Here is a 23,360-nt window from a genome sequence, read left to right on the forward strand (position 1 = left end):
TTATTTCAGGGGCAAAGTCACCCACAGTTTGTTTCCCGTTATGTCTATGTCTAGCTAGCTTGACAGAGCTCTTTGGGAAGGAGGGATGCAGGGATAAAGACATACTGGGATGGATAAATGGAGAAAGAGAGAGGAGGGATGGAGAGAAAGAGAAGTAACGGAGTGGGGCGGTGGTGGAAAGTTTACTCGTCTACCGTACAAATGAGGAACTTTCATTTTATGCAAATGTATACTTAATTTCCCTTACATTCAAAGAGAAATATTGTACTTTTTACTCCACTACATTTATCTGACAGTTTTAATTACTCAGTTACTTTGCAGGTTCAGATTTTACATACAAATACATATGAACAAATAAAATACAATGCATTGTTATAGACTGAACTACTCAACAGTGTATACAGTTGTTAAAATTGGGTCCACTTGGCCACCCACGACATTAAAATGATTTGTATATCTTAATGCATCTTTAATAATTGCCATTGCTCATTATGAGTACTTTTACTTTTGATACTTTACTTCTATACTTTTAGGAAGGTAACATTTTAAATGCAGGAAAGTCTTACTACTTATGTAAAGGATCAGAGTACTTCTTCCACCACTGAAGAGGGGAAATAAAGTTCATTTCCCCCCTTAGTTGGAGTAGCAACCAATCCTATATCCTGTGGGTACTTGGTATGGGATCAAGTTTCTGTGATTTTATAGCTTTAAGTAGGCTTACACCATTTAGAATAAACTGAGGATTTTCTTCATGGATAAAAAGCTTCTGATGTGAACTAAAATATATTGCAGCTACTGATATCACATCACCTTCTCTTTAAAATGTAGAAATCCTCAAAAGTGACCTTGTTTTTCTTCCTCTTTACGCTTTTATCATAACTCGTATCCTACATGGTGAAAGCGTTCACTAATGCCAGAGGGCTTTCCTCTTTGAATATCAGTGTGACCCGCAGCCAAGAAGGAGGCCAGGCTGCAGTAATTTCTCAAGGCAAGCTCCAATCCAGTTATGTAATCATTTTCTTTTCCAGACCACACACACACACACACACACACTCCCACAAGATGTAACTGTCCACCTATGGGTCAGACTGGCAAAACACAGGAAACAGCCAACCCAACATTTAGAGATCATTGCACATTATTCTGACTTTAGCCTTTTCTTTTTCTCTACTTGCCCACAAAAAGTCTGACTCCTAAAATGTGGTATGGATACACACACACACACACACACACACACACACACACACACACACGCACAAGAGAGGTAGAGTTAAAGTGAGGGAGACAGGGTGAGAGTTGGGCAGGGTGGTGCATGTTGCCAATGACCTCAGAAAAACTGAATATTAATAGCCACAGGGACAGCAGCCATCCCAATGCTATTCCTGGCTATGGCATCACAATGGGAATGCCTGTGTGTGTATGTGTGTGTGAGTCGACTGCAAAAGACTGTAAAAGTTTGTGGCTTAACAATATGTCGTAAAAGTGTGCTGCAAGATGTCACATCATAGTAAAACTACTTTGTCAGCATTTCATCTTAAAAATAACTCATTTCGCACACTTTTGCATCTTACCACAATTGTCTGCTAACACTGAAACAAAAAAAGTCTATAGCCATGCAAAGAGCACGATGAGGCTGTGATGCTCATTACAAACCCAAAAACCAAATTGTTGGATGGATCAACAATCGATAAACAGACATGTAGTTACCTATACACGACCTGTTTATCCTCTTCCTCAATACAGTGGCCATGATAGGGTTGCTTTAGGCCACTGTATTGAAGCCACACTATTCTGTGTGGTCATCTCAGAATCAGCTTTTCAGGCTCAGCTTTACATCGTTAGACTTTCATTAGCTCAGCGGTCCTTTTCCAGTTAGACTCAGCTATATGTCAGCATGTTAGCATAACGTTTAGCATGGTATGTCATATGGAAGTTACATTTTTCAAGTTTCTGACTTGTAAATATTGTTCATATCAACATCCAAGCAGCAGTAATTGTTTCTAGGATATATGACATATCAAAATATTGTGTATGTGCTATATAATATGTAAGTATCTGAAAAGCAAACTAGCATGGATGTCTCACATCAGCTAACATCTGCATCCAAGATAGCTATAAACCTATAATGTTAATTTGGTATATGCACATAGTTTTGCCCTTACATGACCAAATCATACAACCATAGCTCAACATTGCACCGTTCATTTAGTGTGTGAATTACACTTGTTATGAGTAACACTTGCAGTCAGCAAGTGATGGTGTTTGTTCAAACAGCTCCCACCATTCAAACACAGATAAAGTATTCTCTAAGGTGTTCTCGTCACAGACAATATTGGAGCATTATTATACTCACATTTGAATAAAACCGTTCAATTATGGCTCCAATATTACCAGACCTCTGCAACGGGATAGTCCCATGCAAGGCCACCCCTCTCTTTGTATGGGAGCTTTATGCATACAGTTCATGTAGAGAATTGAGACAGGAAAGACTGGTCTGGGGTTCACAGCTGAACTTGCAATGCTAAATTATGCAGTGGTATCACAAAGAAGGATGCTGTCACCAGCCTCAGAAATGCAGCAGCACTTTGACACGTCTGATCTCTGTCAGGAGCTCAGCTCATACTTTCAGAATATTAAGATCCTGCTGACTGCATCATTTATGTCTTTATAAAATAACTAGATTAATTATCTCATCTCCTTGATTATAAAAGTATAGACTGCACAAAAGTTGCTATATATATATATATATATCTCAAGACCAATCTCAAGACTTATTCAAAGAACTGACCTGAACACATTCAGACGTGGCATTGACACGCACACGTAAACTCATGCCCCTCACAGTCACACACACACACACACACTTAAAGAGGGGGAGTAAGAGAGACATTAACACACCCTTACTCTCTCTCTTTTTTTCTTTCCTTCCCGCTCTCTGTCACACACTCAGGGGACTGGAACTCCATAATTACCAAGCAGTGGAGCCCACTAACCACTAGCTGGCCCAGAGTGGTCATGTGATGGTGTGATCACTGGGGCCCAGTGTAGAGAAACATTTTCCCTCATTGCAGATCCTGGGTCAATTTTACTGTTTCCTCACTGATGGTTAAGCTTATGAAGGGGTTATTAAACTGACCCATAGTTTGCACTTCAGGGAGATATATTCCCAGAGCTGTCCAGATGCACAGGTTATTTTCGTTTTATTTTCTTAACCCACACAGATTTTTGAATCTACTATACTTTCCTTGACACAAAACTGCTGTGCTGCCTTGATTTTGACTACTCAAATGTGAAACTATAATCTTGTTTTTTGTGTGTATCTTCTGTATTTTTTTGTCTCATTTAGCTGTTTTCATCCTGATGGAGAAAGTGATGTACTACATGTTCCCAAAAAGATGAGTTGACAATCCATCACTCCATTTCTTCAGGTTTAATTTGATCCCATTTATTAATTTGCGAATGTCCATGTAGCGAATTATCACAGGACACAGGCTTGATAGTTGGCTGGAAAAGAATAAAGAACTGCAAAACACAGAGAAAGGAAACCAGAAGAGTATATATGGAGTGGCATTCTGGGGCACATCTAGATCCATTTTAAACATTTCTTTTATTAAAGTATCAAATTTAGAGAATTATACAGCCCTGGAGGAGGTATACAGTATACAGTACTATCTTCTTCTTTAGTAAGTTAGTGTATTACTCTTAGGAGGAGCAGCAATTATCAAGTATATACTCAAGCAGGTGCTTTGGAAATCATAAATCAGCAATACTATCTGTATGTAGAACTGTATGCAAAGGCAACAGGACATTAGAGAAAAATTGTGTTGTCAGGGGCAGATATTTTTGAGGTTGCATCCAAAAGATGTAAAGGAAAACTTCAATGTTGAGGTCTTTAAGACACTGCACTAAATTGAATGTCACAATTACTCAACAAATCACATGCACAACTGTACTGGAATACATGGAGGTAAACCAGAGGGGTCTTACTATCAATTAGGAGGCTTGATGACTCAAAAGAGGACAAGAAAGCAACACAGACAGGGGAGCATGTGAAATTATTGGTTTATCAGTACCTCCAAGGTGACACAGGATAGGTCCAAGGATATCATCTTAGTACATCATTACAGAGAAACATGTGAAAGCCAGGAAAAGTAGCGTTGTCAAGGCAAAGCTTCTGTGTTGCTGTGTGTTGTTAAGGTAGTACTCAGCTACCTTCTTGTTTGGGTTTGTCCCGTTGAACCAGAGCTGCATGCACCGGCCTGAGGTTTTGGGGTGGGTGGTATAAAGGTAGGAGTTGGACCAGATTTGTTCACACATGGACTGGGGTGTGGGGTAAACTTCGGTCCACTTACTGCACTTGCTGTCTGCAGGGCATTTGTTAATACCTGTAGGGGAGGGAGAGAGAGAGAGAGAGAGAGAGTTTTTGACTGAGCAGAGGATTAGAAAGAGTCCAAATCACAGCCACAACTAATTATCAAGTATAATTAGATTTTATTTAAATACAGTAATTACCTGGCAACCAGTTAAAACAGTGTAATTGAAGTTATCTGTATTTGTTTATGAGTGAGTGAGTGAGTGTGTGGTACTGTGCGCACATAAGTGATAAGTGTTTGTTTTTGTGTAAGAATATGTCTAAATATGTATGGAAAGGTGTGAATTTGTCTGGGCCGTGTGTGTATGCATGTGTGTGCGTGTGTGTGTTTTTGTACTTACCTGAGCTCCAATCCCATCCCTTGTGCCAATCAGTCTTGCAGGTGTAATCATTCTTGCAGTCTTCCCACCAATTGTGGCAATCCTCCTTACACAGAGGCACATCCAAGATACGCTCCTTACGCCAGGTCTGATCCACCTACACACACAATATTTTTTTCTTCAATTATGATTTTTATTATTTCCTTCACAGACATCCAAAAAAGGCAGTCCAATGGGCTTAACAGATGGATATTCACACTTTTTTTACATTAAAGTTGAAAATTAAAAATACAACAATAATAATAATAATAATGATATATATATATATATATATATATATATATATATATATATATATATATATATATATATATATATATATATATACTGTATACACATACATATAAATATACATATATACGCATACACATACCCTGAAACATACATACACTCATGTAGACATATAAAAATAGCTAAGGGAATACTTGATCTGAAGGAAACAATTTTCTCCCATCCCATAATCCTATCCCCGTCCCGCCAGTCGAACATGGTGAACTGTAAGATTGGTTTTAAATTACGTATACATTGGACTTATTTTAGTTTACATTTCCTTGATCTGTGTTAGAAATAAGTCCCAGATTTCCCTTTTATTTTGTATATCAGTTGCTCATAAGAGGCAGTCTCTGATAAGGCTGTGAATCATTCAGAGTAGGTAGGGTGCCCCCCAGTGCCTCAATATGATCCTCTTTGCCGTAGTGAGAGCAACCTTTAGCCACGGTGTCATGTCCTCCTCTGCTTCTTAGTTTTGGTTTTCCTTAAGTTTCATGTTTTGTATCGATGTTTCCTGTTTTATTTTGAAATATTCTCCTCCCCTCATGTGTCTTGTACATTTGCTTCCTGCCTTGCTTTGATAGGTTTCACCTGTGTCTCCTTGTCTCCCTTTACCTGAATGTATTTTAGTCGGTGTGTTTCCTTTCCTATATGTGTTGAGCGGTCCAGCGCTTTCTAGTGTTTGTGGATATACTTCATGGTTTGGATTATCTGCCTGATTTCTTTGGACTTTGAACTCTGCCTGCTCCCTGTTGTATCTGTTCACCTGTGTTGGACTTATTCCCTGGTTTGACCTCTGCTTGCCAGTAACACGTCTAAATTTTCTTCATCATTAGAATCACTGAACTGCACCTGCTCTGCCTCAGTGTCTGCGTTTGAGTTCAATCCTTTGTGTTTCCTGCTTGACTAAACCTCCCATCTATTCTCTCATTTCCTTTCAGGCTATTCAGGAGGCATAGAGCAGGGGTAACTAATCACTGTCACTAATCTTTTCCATGATGCCCTGGTGGCTAAGCTGGGACAATTGAGAAACATATGGACAATATCACTACGTTCCATTTGACATCGCCAGCAGAGGTTTGAGTAACTCAGTCCTGCCCTATGCATTCTCACAGGTGTCCAGTAAAGTCAGTTGAGTAATTGAATAAGTTTAGACCTAGCATCTGTCATTAGGGCCTGAGTGCCGACAGGCATTTACAGGTTCCATACTTTAATGAACTCCTCTTAGAGAATTAATCGGACCGACAAATCTTCGCAGAAAAATCTGAAGACCTTCACGATGAAAAGTTGCTCAAAGCTTGAGTTTTTGTCGAATGGTGTGGCCGTTATGGGGTGGCGAATTTTGATGTTTCGCCATCAGACAGGAAGTGGTTTGTAACACAACTGTACATTGTCCAAGCTTACCCAAATTTCACATGCTGGATAAGAGTCCAGGCTTAAACACATCCACATGTGGCTGTTAAGGAACGGCGAATTTTGAGGTTTCGCCATGAAACAGGAAGTGGTTCTAACTTTACTGTACATGGTCCCATCTGAACCAAACTACACATATATAAGAGTCCTGAACACATCTATGACAATATTTAGTTGTCATAGCACCACCTACTGGCAACAGCAAATTAGCCTTCTGTGACAAACATTATCCGTTTACATCAAATTTAAATGGTGTAGTCTACACATGATATCCAGCAAGCGTTATTAGTGTGTTTTCTCTAGCACTACATAGTGGACACAGAAAGTAATATTTAAACAGGAAGTTGCCATAACTTTAGTTTACACCATTCAGTCTGCCTCTAATTTCACATGTTTGTCCCACCCTAATCACATCTACAGGCCAATAAGGAGGCAATGTCATAGCGCCACCTAGTGGCAACAGGAAGTAAGCCTTCCATGGCAAAGGTGATCCAATTTGCATGGTCTACGCATCATATCCTTCAACATAACGCATAATTCAGAGCTGCGTTAAACAGCCGGGGTCTGGCAAGGATGCTGTGGCTGCATCCAATGTGTACGACCCCCTTAGTGTGTCACTCTTGCCAGAAGAACACCTTCCCTCCTAGATTCAATTTTGGATTATTCCATATTGACCCTGCTAGGAAGGGAGATGATCCCTCTTTTTTGTATATATGATGCCAGATAGTCCTACAGTGAGAGATTTTTGAGTTCTGGATATTAGCTTTTGGACTTCGGCTCAATTACAGTAGCCTGCTGCCCTGAATGGGGTGTTCAGTTCTTCCTCTAAATCTACCCACAAAGTGTCATCTCTACTTGAGAGAAGGGAGAATATCTGAGCCCCCAAGAATGCATCCTGGTAAAGTCTCATATTAGGGACTCTGAGCCCCCCACAATCTTTTTTAGCCTGTAGTCTTGTTAGCTTCATCCTAACCCTTTTCCCAGCCCAAATAAATTGGCTAAACATATTATCTATAGTCTGAAATGTGGTCGCTGGTATGCTCAGAAGTAACAGAGGTAGTTCAGTTTGGGAGCTACAGTGGTGTGAAAAAGTGTTTGCTCCCTTCCTGATTTCTTTTTTTTTTTGTCACACTTAAATGTTTCAGATAATCAAACAAATTTAAATCTCAGTCAAAGATAACACAAGTAAACACAAAATGCAGTTTTTAAATGAAGGTTGTTATTATTAAGGGAAAACAAAATCCATCTTTGACTAATATTTAAATTAGTTTGATGATCTGAAACATTTAAGTGTGACAAACATGCAAAAAAAATAAGAAATCAGGAAGGGGGCAAACACTTTTTCACACCACTGTATAACTATTTGTATAGCTTGGATTCTCCCCCATAATGAGATCTGCAGTTTGTCCCTGCCCTTGAGAAGGAGTTGTATCTTGTTCAAGGTTGGGCTGAAATGATCAGATATCATGTTCTCAAGCCCTGGGTTCAGAAGTATCCCCAAATATTTTAGATTTTTTGGTCACACACAATTGAATAGTGTGCCTGATTCATAATTTCAGAACACAAGTGATATACAGTATATCTAGAATCAAACTCCTTGCCCTTGCAGTTGCAATGCTATGATCTGTTAGGTGAGTTATTAAGGTCTCTATAAATTAAACTGGGGTACATTACAATGTCTGTCTTTATCAAATGTACAGTGCATCCGGAAAGTATTCACAGCGCTTCACTTTTTCATTTTGTTATGTTACAGCCTTATTCCAAAATGGATTATATTCATTATTTTCCTCAATTCTACTAACAATACCCCATAATGACAACATGAAAGAAGTTTGTTTGAAATCTTTGTAAATTTATTAAAAAGAAAAAAAGAAAAAAATCACATGTATATAAGTATTCACAGCCTTTGCTCAATACTTTGTTGAAGCACCTTTGGCACCAATTACAGCCTCGAGTCTTTTTGAGTATGATGCTACAAGCTTGGCACACCTATTTTTGGGCAGTTTCTCACATTCCTCTTTGCAGGACCTCTCAAGCTTCATCAGGTTGGATGGGGAGCGTTAGTGCACAGCCATTTTCAGATTTCTCCAGAGATGTTCAAGTCTGGGCTCTGGCTGGGCCACTCAAGGACATTCACAGAGTTGTCCCGTAGCCACTCCTTTGTTATCTTGGCTGTGTGCTTAGGGGCGTTGTCCTGTTGGAAGATGAACCTTCACCCCAGTCTGAAGTCCAGAGGGCTCTGGAGCAGGTTTTCATCAAGGATGTCTCTGTACATTGCTGCATTCATCTTTCCCTCGTCCTGACTAGCCTCCCAGTTCCTGAAAAACATCCCCACAGCATGATGCTACCACCACCATGCTTCACTGTAGAGATGGTATTGGCCAGGTGATGAGCGGTGCCTGGTGTCCTCCAGACATGACGCTTCCCATTCAGGCCAAAGAGTTCAATCTTTGTTTCATCAGACCAGAGAATTTTGTTTCTCTTGGTCTGAGAGTCCTTCAAGTGCCTTTTGGCAAACTCCAGACGGGCTGTCATGTGCCTTTTACTGAGGAGTGGCTTCCGTCTGGCCACTCTACCATACAGGCCTGATTGGTGGAGTGCTGCAGAGATGGTTGTTCTTCTGGAAGGTTCTCCTCTCTCCACAGAGAAACGCTGGAGCTTCGTCAGAGTGACCATCAGGTTCTTGGTCACCTCCTTGATTAAGGCCCTTCTCCCCCGATCGCTCAGTTTGGCCGGGCGGCCAGCTCTAGGAAGAGTCCTGGTGATTCCAAACTTCTTCTATTTACGGATGATGGAGGCCACTGTGCTCATTGGGACCTTCAATGCTGCAGACGTTTTTCTGTACCCTTCCCCAGATCTGTGCTTCGATACAGTCCTGTCTCGGAGGTCTACAGACAATTCCTTGGACTTCATGGCTTGGTTTGTGCTCTGACATGCACTGTTAACTTTGGGACCTTATAGGTGTGTGCCTTTCCGAATCAAGTCCAATCAACTGAATTTACCACAGGTCGACTCCAATCAAGTTGTAGAAACATCTTAAGTATGATCATGTACATGTCATTTTTTTCGTTTTTTATTTTTAATAAATTTGCAAAGATTTCAAACGAACTTCTGTCACATTGTCATTATGGGGAATTGTTTGTAGAATTTTGAGGAAAAAAATTAACTTAATCCATTTTGGAATAAAGCTGTAACATAACAAAATGTGGAAAAAGTGAAGCGCTGTGAATACTTTCTGGATGCACTGTAATTAGCTGGGTATCTTTTTTATTACTATAATGACATAGAATAATAGAATGACAAACCCTGTCAGTCCTTTCAGCCTCTTATGCTCCCATTTAGTGTTGCAAGTACACACATACAAGAGAGACTGAGAGCACAAATGCACAATACATACTTTTTGTATCCAGGGTCCCAAGTGTGGTGAGCACTCATAGAAGCAAGTGTCCTGGATGAAATGTTTCTTGCACTCGGCACTCATGGCACCACAGTGATTCCAATTGAAGTTGTACAGATAGGAGTTATCGTTGTGGGCTTCTGTGGTGGTGTTGGCTGTACAACATGCATTGTCACGCCATGGAGCACACTGGGAAGAAGAAAGAGGGGTCACTTTATGCTGCTGAACTGAAAACATTTCTTTTCAGCCCTGTGGCTGGATCAGAAACTTCAGATGAGGAAAAAAACATCACTATCCTTTTGAATCTCCCAACATCCCACCATTTGATTTGTTTTATCTTTGATGTCTGGAGGCATTTGTATTCGTCACCTGGAGGTAAAGTTGTCCCTCAGGGCCAGGCTCTACTTTGTGGTGTTTGGCGTTCATACACATGTTGAGTTTGTCCAGAGACAGAGCTCCACTGGAGAGGGCTAGCAGCAAGGCCAGGATAACCCACATGGCTCTGCAGCAGGGAGGCATAAAAAAAAAACAACAGGAAAAATAATGGGATGCAACCAATCAAAGAGTTAAATCCTTGTCACAGGGATGCCTCTGTAACCTTTAATATGAGTAAGACACACACTTGGTACTTTGTCCACCTCAGTCACTTTTATACCATCTACCTTGCAGGTGTCTGGGTTGTGATTTTGAGGTCTTGCGACAATATTTAGTCTTGTTCTTATCTCTTTTAATAACAGAGCATTACACATCATATTTTAATATCTTTATTTAATCATTGTGTTTGTGTTTCTCACCTCCCCTCTAGACTGTTTTTTCCCCCACAATCACTCCAATACTTAAAGGGTTTCATTGAACAAAACCACCCAAACCTTGAGAGAAATGTTTTATCAAATATAAGCAGAAAAATGGAGAAAGTGTATCACTAAGGGATGGAAAGTTCTGAATAGCAATAATGAGTAGAAATGTAAAACAGGGTCACACACCAAGATCAGAATACATGGGTTCTGCATTTGCAATTTCCACCATCAAGTTGTCACGCTTTGGGGTGTTTTGCTGGAAATAGAGCTGCTGATATTCACTATTATATGATATATTTGCTGATAGGTTAATGGCAATCTCATCTAGAATACATACGTTAGAGGCATTTGGTTCCATGAAGGTTATGACAAGTTGGCCAATCCTTCATTCTCATGAAAATTACAATCTGAAGTACAACACCTCAAAACTGAGCAAAAATCTGTCCGACAGATAAAGTTATGAATGAGACACTTCACGCAAATTTTCTGTGACAAACTGGACAGAAGAGTCAAAATGCAAACATCTGCTACATTTGCCGTTCCTATTTAAAGGAAAATTGTGTCTATTTAAGAATTCTACAATTTTGTAATACGTGTTTTCATTTTCAAGTACTTCCAGAATTATGATGTAAAACTGTCACAAACAAAGCCAATTTACAGCAAGTGTCAACTCAACCTTTGATTGGTGTTGTGGGTAATGAGATTAATTCACTATTACATAATATCTGATGGGCATTGGCCTATTGGAATATTTCTTTTTTCAGGTTCTGACATATTACAAACTAATGCAAAATTTACAAAAAAAAAATAAAATCTGCGTCTGATGGTTTTCACTTTACAGTAAATGCATTTGTTTCCCCTCTCTAGCAGTTATTCATTCAGTTTCTTTCTCATTTATGTGACAAATGATAGAAAACTGGTAAAAATGTGGTAATAACTGTTGATTAACAGAGTTGATTAACCCTTTAAGCCTTCTTTTAAAAGAAACTGAAACTTACACAATTTAGGGAAAATAATAACTACTATATGTGGAAACTCATTTAAAACCAGTGAGAAGATATTCTACAAGCAATGGCGAACAGATTCACTTTACCTTGTTAGAGTCTGTGATGATTCCTTCCTGAAGAGATGATCCTACAAATCAGTATCTCCAGTCACCTCTTACACACTTCTCAAGACCAAACAAGGCTTAGAAAACACACATCTGTGCATGCATGTGCGTGTGTGTGTATGAGTGTGTGAGTAGAATGTGACTGAAAATAATGTTGCCCCTAATGCAAGTAAACTTTGAAAACTTGCCGTACCCTAAATTAATATGTCTCCAAAGTCCAAAGTCTGCCCTGTGTGTGTGTGTGTGTGTGTGTGTGTGTGTGTGTGTGTGTGTGTGTGTGTATCTGAGATAGAGAGAAAGAATGAGAAAGAGGTAGATCATCTGTTCTATTACGTCTTACTGAAGGTTTGTCTTATCTCAAGGTCTATCCCGCTCTTTCTCTCTCTCTCTCTCTCTCTTTCACACACACACACAATGGACATCTGGTGTGAAATGGCAGTGTGACCTGGGAAGGCATTAAGAAGAATAAAAAGGTGGCTGTTAAGATAAGTTTCTGCTGCATCTGTGTTGGTGTTCTCCTGATTCAACTGAAAATTTATACATTACAAGCACGAGTATAAATGTGTGTGTGTTACAGTGCTGATTTCAAGAACAAGGGAAATGTCCTCTGCAAATATATCAATAAAATCATTCATATTTAAGGCCTTTGCCCTTCGAGACTCGATACTTACCCAAGTTTTGAAAAAGAATCCTGCCTAATGGTAACATACTACAAATAGGTTTTCATGATTATTAGTATTAAAAAGTATGTAGGCCTAGAATGTGCGTGTAATCGCCTCAGACTGCTTTTCTGTTTTCTGTTCTCTGAGCTAGCAAGAACGCCCATAATTATATTCAATTTTCCATTTTCTTACTGGTAAAAACCATAGACATGTAGCTAATAGTCTATTACATATGTATGGTTAAAACTAAATTTAGCCAAGGCAAAATAGTAATTTCCTGGATGTCTCCAGTTCTATGAGTACGTGCATAGCTCTTAGGCTTCGCTATTGTTTTTCTCTTATGAGGCTCCACCTTGGCACCTGAGGTTAAAACCTAAGGCGAAGGCCGTAGGGATGAGCTGTATTCCCAGCTGGGCCCGGACCAACATTAGTCCAAAGAAACAGCAGTCATGTCCCTGAGATATGACTGCACAAAGGTAGAAGAGGAAGATCAGGAGGCGGCCAGACAGATGTCCTCCACTGAGACACCCCTAAAAAGGACATGAAGCCCCTAGTGGAGTGTGCCCTCAGGCCCACCGGAGGAGCGACCCATCGCCTCATATCCCCTTGCAGATTGCATCACAAATCCAGTGAGCGAGTTGCTGCATAGACATAGGGGTCCCCTGGGCCCGACCACCATGGCAGATAAACAGCTGGTCGGACTTCCTGAAAACCGCTGTGCATTCCACATAACAGCAGAGTGCGCTCACGGGACACAAGGTGTGAAGGTGCTTCTCCTCCCCGTCGGCATGAGGGAGGGAAAAAAGCCCTCAGGAGAATGACCCTCGACTTGAATGAAGAGGCGATTAGGCTGAAAGGACGGCTTCGACGTAGTTCCACTGACCCCGTTGTCGCTCAAGAGGAGTACACAGACAAAGCGCACTGGTCCCCCGCCATCTTGGCCGACGCCAGAGCTAGGAGGAGCGCCATCTTATGTGACAGAACCTCCAGGTTCTGTCAATATAAGGCCGTCCAGCACTGTTTGGAGGTCCCATTGAAGAACAAAGTGTCGAGTAGGGGGCCTCAGCGCTTCACCAGTGGGTGGCTCCTGGCCTTGAAACAGTCCAGACCATCGCGGCCCGCTGTAATTGCTGCTGCAAACACCCCCAAAGTGATGCAGCACAACCGCAATTGAACAGGCCCCGCAGTACGTGAGAAGACCGTGCCCCCTGCCTGACACAGAGCCATGGTCAGATCCGGTCTCGATGCAGGTATGGGAACCACCTGGCACCTTTGGCCGTTGACGTCATCCTGAGGAGCAACATGATGCACCTCGCTGGTACCGCGGTAGTGGACCTCAGACATCGGGGCAGCTGTAAAATCACCTCCACATGCTCCTCTGACAGTCGCACAGTCTTGGTGTGGGAGTCCAAGAGCAGCCCAATGGCATCTGCTGGCTCGGCTGCACGGTGCTCTTGCTGGGGTTGAAGGCGAAGCCCAACTGCATGATGTGCTAAATGACCAGTGCTGTGTGGGCTTCCACCTCCTGTCTGGATGCAGCGAGAATCAGCCAATCGTTGATGTAGGTCAGGATTTTCACACCTTTCTCCCTGAGTGGTGCCAGCGTCGTTTCCACACATTTGGAGAATGTGGACAGGGCCAGAGAAATATCCGAACGGGAGGCGGCAGTACTGATAGCTCCGTCCCCCCCCTGTGAAGCGCAGGTACTTCCTGTGGCACAGCAGAATGGGGACATCCATTTGCCTGGCTGATGCACTCCAGAAGCTGTTTGACTGTCAGCATGCGAAAGGGCCTCTGTGCAATGTAGCCATTCAGGACACACAGGTCCAGTATGGGTCTCATGCCTCCGATTTCTTGGGCACCAGGAAATACGGTGAGAAGCAGGCTGTCTGCACCTCCAAGTGGGGGGCCCCTGATATGGATCCTTTTCGGAGGAGCGCGGCTATTCTTCGTTCCCCGGCAAGCCGGTCATGGGGGACGGGGAGGAAAAAATTCCTTCCAGGGCTAGGTGAGGCTCCCATCTCTCACATTGGTCTGCTGCGCACCTGCGCACACTCGGTGAGGAAAAAACACTCACCTGCGGGATATTTCATCTGGAAAGCTGCTCCGCTGCTGTAGTGTTTTGGTAGTGTTTGAAGTAGGGAGACAGATTTGTCTCAGTATTATTTGTGTGAACAGATTGACAATCTGTGTGTAAATGTGTAATCTGTAAATACAACCTCTTCCACAAATGACAAAAAAACTCACAAAAATATTTTGCAAATATAAAATGGATCTGCAATTAAACAAACAAAAACAAATTCCACAAATAAATAACAAATAACAGTGAATACATTAAATGAATTTACAAATGAATGAAAAGCATTTGTGAATATCATCCTAACGTTTACAACTTTCGAAAAGGTATTTGTGAATCCAGTTTTTTTTTGTGAATCGAAAAGGCAATTCTACACTTGTGGATTTGCATTTTACACACACAGAGTTTGGACAAACTTTCCACCAGGCCGAACAAAAATCCACTTATATCACTCAGCCATTTTCGGATAGCATGTGGTCGCCTGCTGACAACATCATTTCTGCATTTCAAAGTAAGAGCACACAGTCTTTCTATGAGTTGTACCACTCCACTCAAAAAATTATTTTTCTTAAGTTTATGTCCCCTAAAATGTCAGACCTTGACTTTACTGACTTGTATATGTGCAAAGTTTGTCACTAGAGAAGGGGGAGATGTCTGTACACTTTCCTAAAATCTGAGATTCAAACGTTTTGCAAGCAAGCTAGATTTGGGATGTCACAAATTCGAAAACCAATCACAATGCCACTGGCAAAGAAACCTGGAACCCTTCAGGCAGACTTGTAAATACAAAGCAAAAGTATGTACTAAGTTAGCTTGGTGAAAGTTTTAACAGCAAACATGGTAGAGTGTGCAGTTTTTGGATGTAAACCGGACCCTGGAGCTTAATTCCACTATCTACTAACGTTACATAATAACAATGTGAACACACTGTAACATAACACATATTATTGTATTTTTCACAACCACTAACACTGTGTTAGCTACTACCAGTTACAAGCTAACAAGCTAACAAAAAACATAAACAAATAGAAGATGCTAACTACACTTACTATTCTGAGTCTGCTAGTCGCTGATTTTGGTGCACAATAGACTCATCTGGGTCTGACTGAGGCTCAAACATGTACAGCTGAATCTCTCCCGTATCTAAACTAACTCTAGCCATCTTGAGCCTCGCACACGTTTTTTATACGGTCTCCACTCTTACCACTCTCTCACATAGACATGCTCTCTCACCATGGATGTATGTCTCTCACTCGCATTTTTTTGAGGACTACTTTTTCATTCCCTCGCAATATTTTGCGTTACCTCGCAATACTTTTCTTCTTCCATTCCTTCTTAGCCGTATGTCTATTTGTAATGGAAGGTCGAGTGGAGATTCTCAAGTTAATGCATTAAGCATTGTTTATGGACACCTCACGTTATATGATCCATATCCACTGCAAAGACGTTATCAGATAGAACTTTATCAAACTTGTGGGTAGGAGCGGTATGTAATTTCAAAGTTCAAAGTAAAGTTCAATGAGCTGATCTACTGTTGCATTACACTGGAGCAGCTGAGCGGAAATAGAAATATGGCTCTGAAGGAATGGAAGAAGAAAAGTATTGCGAGAGAACGCAAAATTTATTGCGAGGTAAGGCAAAATATATTGCGAGGGAATGAAAAAGTAGTCCTCCAAAAAATTGGCGCCGTGACCTTTAGGGCTCCTTATAAACTCACTATGGGGACATCGTATATTTTAAGTAAAAAATTAATAAAAAAAATCTACAAAGGGACGGAGGAGGGAGAACAAGTCGCCAAGCATCGTGCTCTCACTGGTCAACCTAACAGCGGTCAACCTAACAGCGGTTAACCTAACACGCAGCGGTGGTGGGCGGGGAATTCAGAGATCCAGAATTTCTCAATGAGGGAGAAAGAGTAGATGTGCATCCAGCCCCTTTTCTGAGTAAAAAAAAAAAAAAACTTTTTATGTGGGATAACCATGTTAAACAAACTACTAATCATAGCAGAGTTTTTTTTGTTTTTTTTAAAACGTGTCTGGAGGGAAACTTTAAATAATCAGCAACAAGTAACATGCAGTCATTATTTTATTATGTTAATGTGACACAAGGAGTATTAGTGTGCGTTTATTTGTTAGTATATTATCTAGCACACACTCATATACACTGTTGGAGCATGAAAGGCATGAGGATGCTTGTGGGCAACTTTCAGTGGTGGGCTTGCGCTGCTTTTGCAGTTGGCAGTTATCTAGCCACTGAGGGTCAGTCAGAAGTCACTTTTATATTTTTCATTTATTGAATGGTACGATAGGTATGTGATTCTGAACACCGCCTTGTTTTTGCTTTACTTTCCTGGCTCTACTCCTGCCACCCAAGCGGAACCTTTGTGAAGTGACACGGGACTAGAAGACTCCGGAAATATCAACCGGTGAACACCAGCGGTTTCCGGTCGCATTTGTTTTGAAAATTTTGAAAGCCGCAGCCAAAGATTGGCAGGTACACGAGCTAGAATTTCGCAGTGCATTACGGGTGAAGTACCATATTATATTACGTTAGTTTTTAACTACAAGATTCGCGGAGTTGCTGTTGCATTTTAAAGTTTTTATGTCATAAAACAGGAAGACTTAAAAATCATACTTTAACGATGTGTTACGTTAATTTACCGTGTCCCCCACCAGTCCTGCGTTGTTTTAAATTGTTACGTCTTACAGTAGCTCCTACAATTAAATGCAATTCAATTCAGTTGTATTTATATAGCGCCAATTCATAACGAAAGTTATCTCATTGCACTTTTCCTATAAAGTCTAGACCGTACTCTTTATAATATTATAAAATATTTTTACTACACACACGTTTCGGCTCCAAATCTTTCATCAAGACCCGGGTTTTAACGCTTTGTTTTTGTGCAAAATCTGCACACAGGCTTGCTGGTTGACACTGTGTTTGTTGCTGTCCTTGTGCGACAGACATGTCCACGCTGTTCCCCTCTCTCTTCCCCCGGATAACGGAGTCTCTGTGGTTCAACTTGGACCGACCCTGTGTGGACGAGACCGAGCTGCACCAGCAGGAGCAGCAGCACCAAACCTGGGTAAACTCTTCTGCTGAAACACAGTCTCTTTCTCACTGTTTCATGCTCATAGTTTAATATGTGCACTCTGTCTCTACCTCAGCTGCAGAGCATTGCTGAGAAGGACAACAATCTGATGCCCATTGGGAAACCTATTTTTGAGGTAATGTGTTGGTGTAGCTCTTAAGATCTAACAGATGCATTTTAAGCTGAGTTTCACCATGTCACAGTATGAAACATACACTGGTTACATAGTTCCCTCCATTTATGTCATCTGCCTTTACTGTGGTGCAGGCAGGATATGATGAAGAGGAAGAGGAGGATGACGAGGATGAGGAGGACAGCGAGGAAGACTCAGAAGATGAAGAAGACATGCAGGACATGGATGAGATGAATGACTACAACGAGTCACCTGATGACGGCGAGATCAATGAGGTGCTCTAATTTATGATTGGTAGAATGATCTTTTCCCTGCCCTGCAGTCAGTACAGCAGTACAGCAAATGACTGAGGCCAACTAGAGTGTAATATTAATGTCATTAACCTGACAAAGGCTTGATGCTGTTAAGAAGTGGAAGGAATTCGTTTTTTAATTAAAAACCTTGACTTTAAAATTACACTTTCTAACTTAAGGCACAGTTACTAAACGTCTAAAATACACTGAAATTACTCTTAATCAAACAAGGTGTTGTTTCCTTTTTAGCTTCCTTTCCTCTTCCCAAACAGTAAAATAATAGTCTTTAATCTGGCTGGTTTCTTTCTGTCAGGTGGACATGGAGGGACCAGACCAAGACCAAGACCAATGGATGATTTAGGACAATGTTAGTCTCCATCAAGCTGTCTGGCACTGGATTTCTACTCCCCCCTTAAAACATGACTGCTGCCCCTTCAATCTGTGACACAGATATATTTTTTTATTTGTATAAACAGGAAAATAATATAGCAGAATCAAAGCTTGTACCGTGATATCCTTCAGAGGAAGGTTGGGTAAATCCAGCACAAGTGTCTCATGTCAAGCTGCAGTCGGCCTCGAAGGCTCTGGATGTCGTTGGACATCGCTGTGAGTGTTGCTCGCTACCTGGCACACATTCACATTGTTAAAATACTAGCATGGAGGTATGTTTGAGCGCCTGTGCACATGTCCTGTTGTTTGTGGCAGTGTGTGAACCTGACAAATACATTGAACCATTCAATCCAAACAAAGAGGTTCCACACGCCTCTCCTGCTCTAAGACACACACACACACACACACAGTCCTACTGTTTTGTAACCAGTCAGACACACACCCACAGTGGCAGCCGTACGCATCAGTCCAGTGATCTCTCATTTAAACTTTGACCTTGTCATATCTTCAGTCATGTGCCACTTCTCAGAAGTCTCCAAACAGCTGACTGAGCACAAGCAAAAGTTCAGTCAGCTAAATGATTTGTTACCTATGAAGGAGACTTACAGATACTTCACCATAATAGCCCAATTCTGTTTCATAGCAGTGTATGCTGCTAATCTTTAGTTACAGATATCAGAATTTTCATAAATGCTTGTGAAATAGTATTATGTTCAGAAAATTCATCAGTTCTTATTGAAATACATTTTAATGTTCTTTAACTATGTCAGAGGCAATAGCAGCCATTACCACTGAAGATTGTTTATTGAAATATGAACACACACAGTGTCCACTGTCTCTCATGTTTATCTGAAACAATTGCTTACCAAGGCTTTTCTAATTTCTACTGAAATGAACAGAAGCCATGATTATTTGTATTGAATTAAATCATTTTGATGAAACCATGTTTGTCTGTTTTCTACGTGTTCATTTTTTTATTAATAAAAAACTAAATGTAACATGGTAGTGAGGGGTGTGTGCTGGATTTAGGTTGACTGTAAAGAACTGTAAAGTCCAGTACTGATAAAGGGTAATCTAATGTGGATCTGGTGTTGGTAAAATGTATGATTTGGGTGTTGCCGATGTCCACGATAAACATTTAATATCAGGAAAGATTTGAACAGGCAGTGGTTACATACAACAGTTTTCAATATTAAACTTGTACGTAAAGGACATGTATTATAAACTCACTAAAATGACATTGTGTTGTCATTGGGCTTCATTTGCTTAACATATTTCATGAATTTGGCAGTTATGTTTAAATAAAAAGGTATTTTTTGAAGAATTTTCTCTGACATTTGTGTTTTTATTAGATAGCTGACAGAATAGGGGTGGTGACAACAAGTGACAAAGATCCACAGTGTGCACATGGGGTTACTAAATTGGTACATCACAATTTCTTTTCTTTTTTTTACAGGAGAGGGCGCTGGCAGTGAGGTATTTTGAAAGACATTCATGCAGTTCCTTGAGTTGAGATATAATGCATCTCTGAAAAGCTAGTCACTGAGATGCTACAGTTTTCAGATAAATGTAACTTTTTAGGGAAAAATTTAGTTATATTTTCTATCACAATCTTCTTTAAAAAAAAAACAGTTTTAACATGAGGTATACCATCATCAATTCACCCATTGCCACTCCTAAATTGTGTATCTGTGTAATAGTGTGTGATATCCCAGTCTGCATGATCTACTTGATTCCCTGGTACACCAGCTCAGCCATCCCGTCCCTGATGCCTTTGCTGTACTCCAGTGTGGCCCGGTGGACCTTCCACTCATATAGGCCGCTCTTGCGAATGTGTCTGAGGAACTTTGGAGCCCCAGGAAACAGCACATTGTCGGCCACGATCATGGATCCTTTTCCCAGCAGACCAGAGCCCTCCAGCATCTGTAACACACACAGAGGCAGTATCATGTAACTGAGAACTATAATGTATTTATTTAAGTACAATTTCAGGTGCATGTACATTACTAAAGTACCATAATAGCATTTTTTTAAAGAAACAGGCTTCTGCAAACTCAAAGAAAATATTCATCTTCATAGCTCTACTTAAATATACAAAGTTTACATACAAAAGTAATAATCAAGGTAATTTTGACTTCCAACCAGCCATCTGACAGACAGGACAATAAACTACAAAACTGGATTTTAATTCATATGTAAATGTACTTTCTAATGATCTTTTGTAGTCACCTGCAGATCAGGGACATAGCATTTCTTCCAGTGGTCCATGAAGACAAAATCCAGCCTTTCCAAACCATAGTCAGACCGCAGCTTAGGGATCACCTCATCAGATGGATTCACGATGAGCTCAACCTGGAGAACACACAAGCATGGATGTCTCACAGGTATAATACTCTCCATATTCAACACATTAAATAAAAATGTCCCAGATGTATGTAAAAAACAAATAATAGAGGTGGCCTGTCATTTGGGGGTTTTATCAAAAGGCCTATAGTACATGGAGTGCATGTTGTAAATAGGTTGCATGTTTCTGCTCTCTCACCGTGTCATCGTCAAACCCGGCCAGGCGGATGATTTTCTCAGCGACGGCAGCGTTCCTCTGGTCCATCTCGACGCTGTAGAGCCTGGCACCCAGGGGCAGAACCCGGGCAATCCGCACAGTGCTGTACCCACAGTGGGCACCCAGCTCCAGCACTGTCAGAGGGCTCTGCTCCATCAGCAGCCGGTCCAGGATCTTCCCTACACACAGAGAAGCCAAATGTGTAAAATCATACTCATAAATAGATAGGTTGTGTAAGGTAAATTATCTCCTCACCTTTTTTAGGCCCAATGTTGCTGATGAACTCCACCTTGCTGCACCAGACATCGAAGGTGTCCAGGATGCTGTCGGGGTCTCCAGGGATGGCATGAGTGAGAACATACTGGTAGGCGCGCTCCTCTCGGCTCAGACCAGTAACGCAGTCCTTCCATGCCCTGACCAGGACTGCCCGATAGAACAGCACAAAGTAGAAGCGGTACCTGATAATCAGTGTCAGCAGGAGGGGAAGGAAGGCCAGAGCGATAGCAGGAGACACCATCCCAGCTGCTATAAAGAAAAACACACACACAAGAAGATTCATTAGTCACTTATACTCAATTATTTTATATCAACTTATAAGATGTATTTATACTTTGTTGTCAAAGTCATATTTCTCACTAATTGAATTGAATATTGTCTTTATGTCTTTCTTGAATGGTTGTGAAAGATAGGAAACATAATTCTCCCTTAATATGACCTATTTACCAGTTTTTAGGGTGGGTGCATTTTATCATGTGTATCCACAAAAGGGGGATGTTATTATACTCATCACTCTGCCATTATGTATTCTGATACTGAGATGTTCAAGTGCAGTAAGATCCTGAGTGTTTAGTCCCAAACCCTGCTTCAAACTTCTATTAGTGCTGCAAGACCTTTCAACCACTTCCTCCTGGTACTCGAGTCAGTTAAGTTTTGCAATTATCAGAGAGGCACATTCTGTGTTGAAAGGTGCAAAAGAAAGTTTGTGCCGATGGTGTCCACTGCATTAGGATAATTTGTCACCATTTATCGTGAATACGGGCAATCGTGACTCCACAACTCTTTCTCTGGTATCAAGGCTCTGCTGCTACTGGTGCTGTTCTAATGCTCCATGTGCTAAATTATCAAAGTCATGAATTAATTACAGCAAAACTACAGAAAGATCACTCACAATTGACAAAAGATCTCTAATTAATGCAAAGAAAGAAGACATCATTGTGAGGGACCTTTGTGAATACTAAAGATGGCCATTATAAGACCATTATGAGACTGAAACAATAGTGACAATTGTATTAATGGCATAATCTTTACTTGAAATTACAATGTTTCAAGTACTTTAAACACATTCTGAGACAAACTCTCCTAGTTCTGAATTATGCAAGCTGAGATCAGGAACGATCTTTCATGCTTCAGTCCTGTGGTAGATTTGAGAGAAAGTGCTGTGCCTCTCTCTCTCTGCCTCAGGTAACTGTAGACTCCGCAGGCTTTCTGCACCACACAGAGCAGATGCTACGACAAAATATTTGCATAAAAATAAAGTCTCTCTTGCAGTCCCATGAGAAACAGACACACTCACCTGTTTTCTAAAAGGTTTGGTGAAAAGCAGAGCAGCAGCGCTGATGATAACGATGATGACAGTGGCACTTCAGCTGAGGCGAGTGCAGAAAGACAGAGAGGGGTGTGTGTAAGAGACCTGGGGATGTAAATAATTTATGTATCATGTGCATGAAAGTATATGTCCTGTAATTATTTCCAATGAACAGACATTGACAGTAACATAACATAACTCTATAGCTGTTAAATATTATTTTTTGTCATTCTTGATCAGACACCCAGATAGCTTCTTGTCCAGATATTTAGAATCGGGCCGATACCGTGGATAGCAGCAGAGACAGTGAGAGGCAGTGTGAAACGGACATTTGATATATCAAGTTAACATCAACAGGTGTGTGTCTGTGTGGGATCAAATTTCTTTCTTTACTGAGTCATGATGGAAAGATCAAGAAAAACACAAACACACGCTTAATTTATGCAGTATTATCTAATGCAATGTTCTCATTACATTATAAATACAAAACATTTATCAAAGCTAATTTAAATAAAGAAGTCAACCAAATATTTAAAAACCTACAGCAGAATCATGTTAGGTACAAATAAATGCAATAAAATTAGAGACCAACCCCAGATCAAAATTATTTATTGCCCACATAACATCCCATTTCCTGTCTTTCTTTCTTTTCAGTGCTTCAGTCAGATTATAGCATCCTGACAAACACTTGTTGTCGTCTTGTCATTCCACAGAAGTGTTTTCACTCATCAAACTACCGAGACTTTAGCTGCTGTGAAACAAAATGGTAAAATAAGAGTCAAAGAAAAACTTACAGGTCTATTATGTGTATGGTGTATAAAAGTATTAC

At 40.7% G+C, this 23,360-nt stretch overlaps 3 protein-coding genes across 9 annotated transcripts; 1 reads left to right on the forward strand and 2 right to left on the reverse strand.

Annotated features, from left to right (window-relative positions):
- Nucleotides 1–3,588: 3,588 nt before the first annotated feature.
- folr (folate receptor) lies at nucleotides 3,589–12,013 on the reverse strand. The gene is made up of 5 exons (XM_044202385.1): nucleotides 11,723–12,013; nucleotides 10,202–10,334; nucleotides 9,833–10,021; nucleotides 4,714–4,849; nucleotides 3,589–4,385 (listed from the first exon to the last, which is right to left on the reverse strand). The coding sequence occupies exons 2-5, from the start codon at nucleotides 10,328–10,330 to the stop codon at nucleotides 4,111–4,113; spliced, it is 729 nt and encodes a 242-aa protein (XP_044058320.1). The 5' UTR covers nucleotides 10,331–10,334; nucleotides 11,723–12,013; the 3' UTR covers nucleotides 3,589–4,110.
- A 4,806-nt stretch (nucleotides 12,014–16,819) lies between these two features.
- anapc15 (anaphase promoting complex subunit 15) lies at nucleotides 16,820–19,330 on the forward strand. 4 transcript variants are annotated; one of them, XM_044203039.1, is made up of 5 exons: nucleotides 16,820–16,972; nucleotides 17,443–17,564; nucleotides 17,647–17,706; nucleotides 17,838–17,978; nucleotides 18,310–19,330. In XM_044203039.1, exons 2-5 carry the CDS (start codon nucleotides 17,445–17,447, stop codon nucleotides 18,355–18,357), a joined length of 369 nt encoding a protein of 122 aa, XP_044058974.1. In that variant the 5' UTR covers nucleotides 16,820–16,972; nucleotides 17,443–17,444; the 3' UTR covers nucleotides 18,358–19,330. The 4 variants fall into 4 exon arrangements, with proteins under 4 accessions (XP_044058974.1, XP_044058973.1, XP_044058975.1 ...); XM_044203038.1 differs by having other exon boundaries at nucleotides 16,852–17,005; XM_044203040.1 differs by having other exon boundaries at nucleotides 16,880–17,005; nucleotides 17,399–17,564.
- Nucleotides 19,331–19,510: 180 nt separating this feature from the next.
- On the reverse strand, nucleotides 19,511–22,844 carry tomt (transmembrane O-methyltransferase). Of its 4 annotated transcripts, none has more exons than XM_044203035.1 (5): nucleotides 22,520–22,844; nucleotides 21,202–21,471; nucleotides 20,929–21,125; nucleotides 20,616–20,738; nucleotides 19,511–20,309 (listed from the first exon to the last, which is right to left on the reverse strand). In XM_044203035.1, the coding sequence occupies exons 2-5, from the start codon at nucleotides 21,461–21,463 to the stop codon at nucleotides 20,112–20,114; spliced, it is 780 nt and encodes a 259-aa protein (XP_044058970.1). In that variant the 5' UTR covers nucleotides 21,464–21,471; nucleotides 22,520–22,844; the 3' UTR covers nucleotides 19,511–20,111. The 4 variants fall into 4 exon arrangements, with proteins under 4 accessions (XP_044058970.1, XP_044058969.1, XP_044058971.1 ...); XM_044203034.1 differs by lacking the exon at nucleotides 22,520–22,844 and adding an exon at nucleotides 21,730–21,815; XM_044203036.1 differs by lacking the exon at nucleotides 22,520–22,844 and adding an exon at nucleotides 21,670–21,810.
- Nucleotides 22,845–23,360: the final 516 nt, after the last annotated feature.

Source organism: Siniperca chuatsi, linkage group LG7 (genome assembly GCF_020085105.1).
Source record: "Siniperca chuatsi isolate FFG_IHB_CAS linkage group LG7, ASM2008510v1, whole genome shotgun sequence".
NCBI lineage: Eukaryota > Metazoa > Chordata > Actinopteri > Centrarchiformes > Sinipercidae > Siniperca > Siniperca chuatsi.

Coding starts and splice junctions, on each gene's coding strand:
- folr (XM_044202385.1), bottom strand. CDS start 10,330: ATGTGGGTTATCCTGGCCTTGCTGCTAGCCCTCTCCAGTGGAGCTCTG. Junction 4,850..9,832: donor TGGGACCCTGGATACAAAAA/GTATGTATTGTG, acceptor TTGTGTGTGTAG/GTGGATCAGACCTGGCGTAA. Junction 4,386..4,713: donor GGGATGGGATTGGAGCTCAG/GTAAGTACAAAA, acceptor CCTCCCCTACAG/GTATTAACAAATGCCCTGCA.
- anapc15 (XM_044203039.1), top strand. CDS start 17,445: ATGTCCACGCTGTTCCCCTCTCTCTTCCCCCGGATAACGGAGTCTCTG. Junction 17,565..17,646: donor AGCAGCAGCACCAAACCTGG/GTAAACTCTTCT, acceptor TCTCTACCTCAG/CTGCAGAGCATTGCTGAGAA. Junction 17,979..18,309: donor ATGACGGCGAGATCAATGAG/GTGCTCTAATTT, acceptor TCTTTCTGTCAG/GTGGACATGGAGGGACCAGA.
- tomt (XM_044203033.1), bottom strand. CDS start 21,505: ATGAATCTTCTTGTGTGTGTGTTTTTCTTTATAGCAGCTGGGATGGTG. Junction 21,126..21,201: donor CAACATTGGGCCTAAAAAAG/GTGAGGAGATAA, acceptor CTCTGTGTGTAG/GGAAGATCCTGGACCGGCTG. Junction 20,739..20,928: donor CCGGGTTTGACGATGACACG/GTGAGAGAGCAG, acceptor TGTGTTCTCCAG/GTTGAGCTCATCGTGAATCC.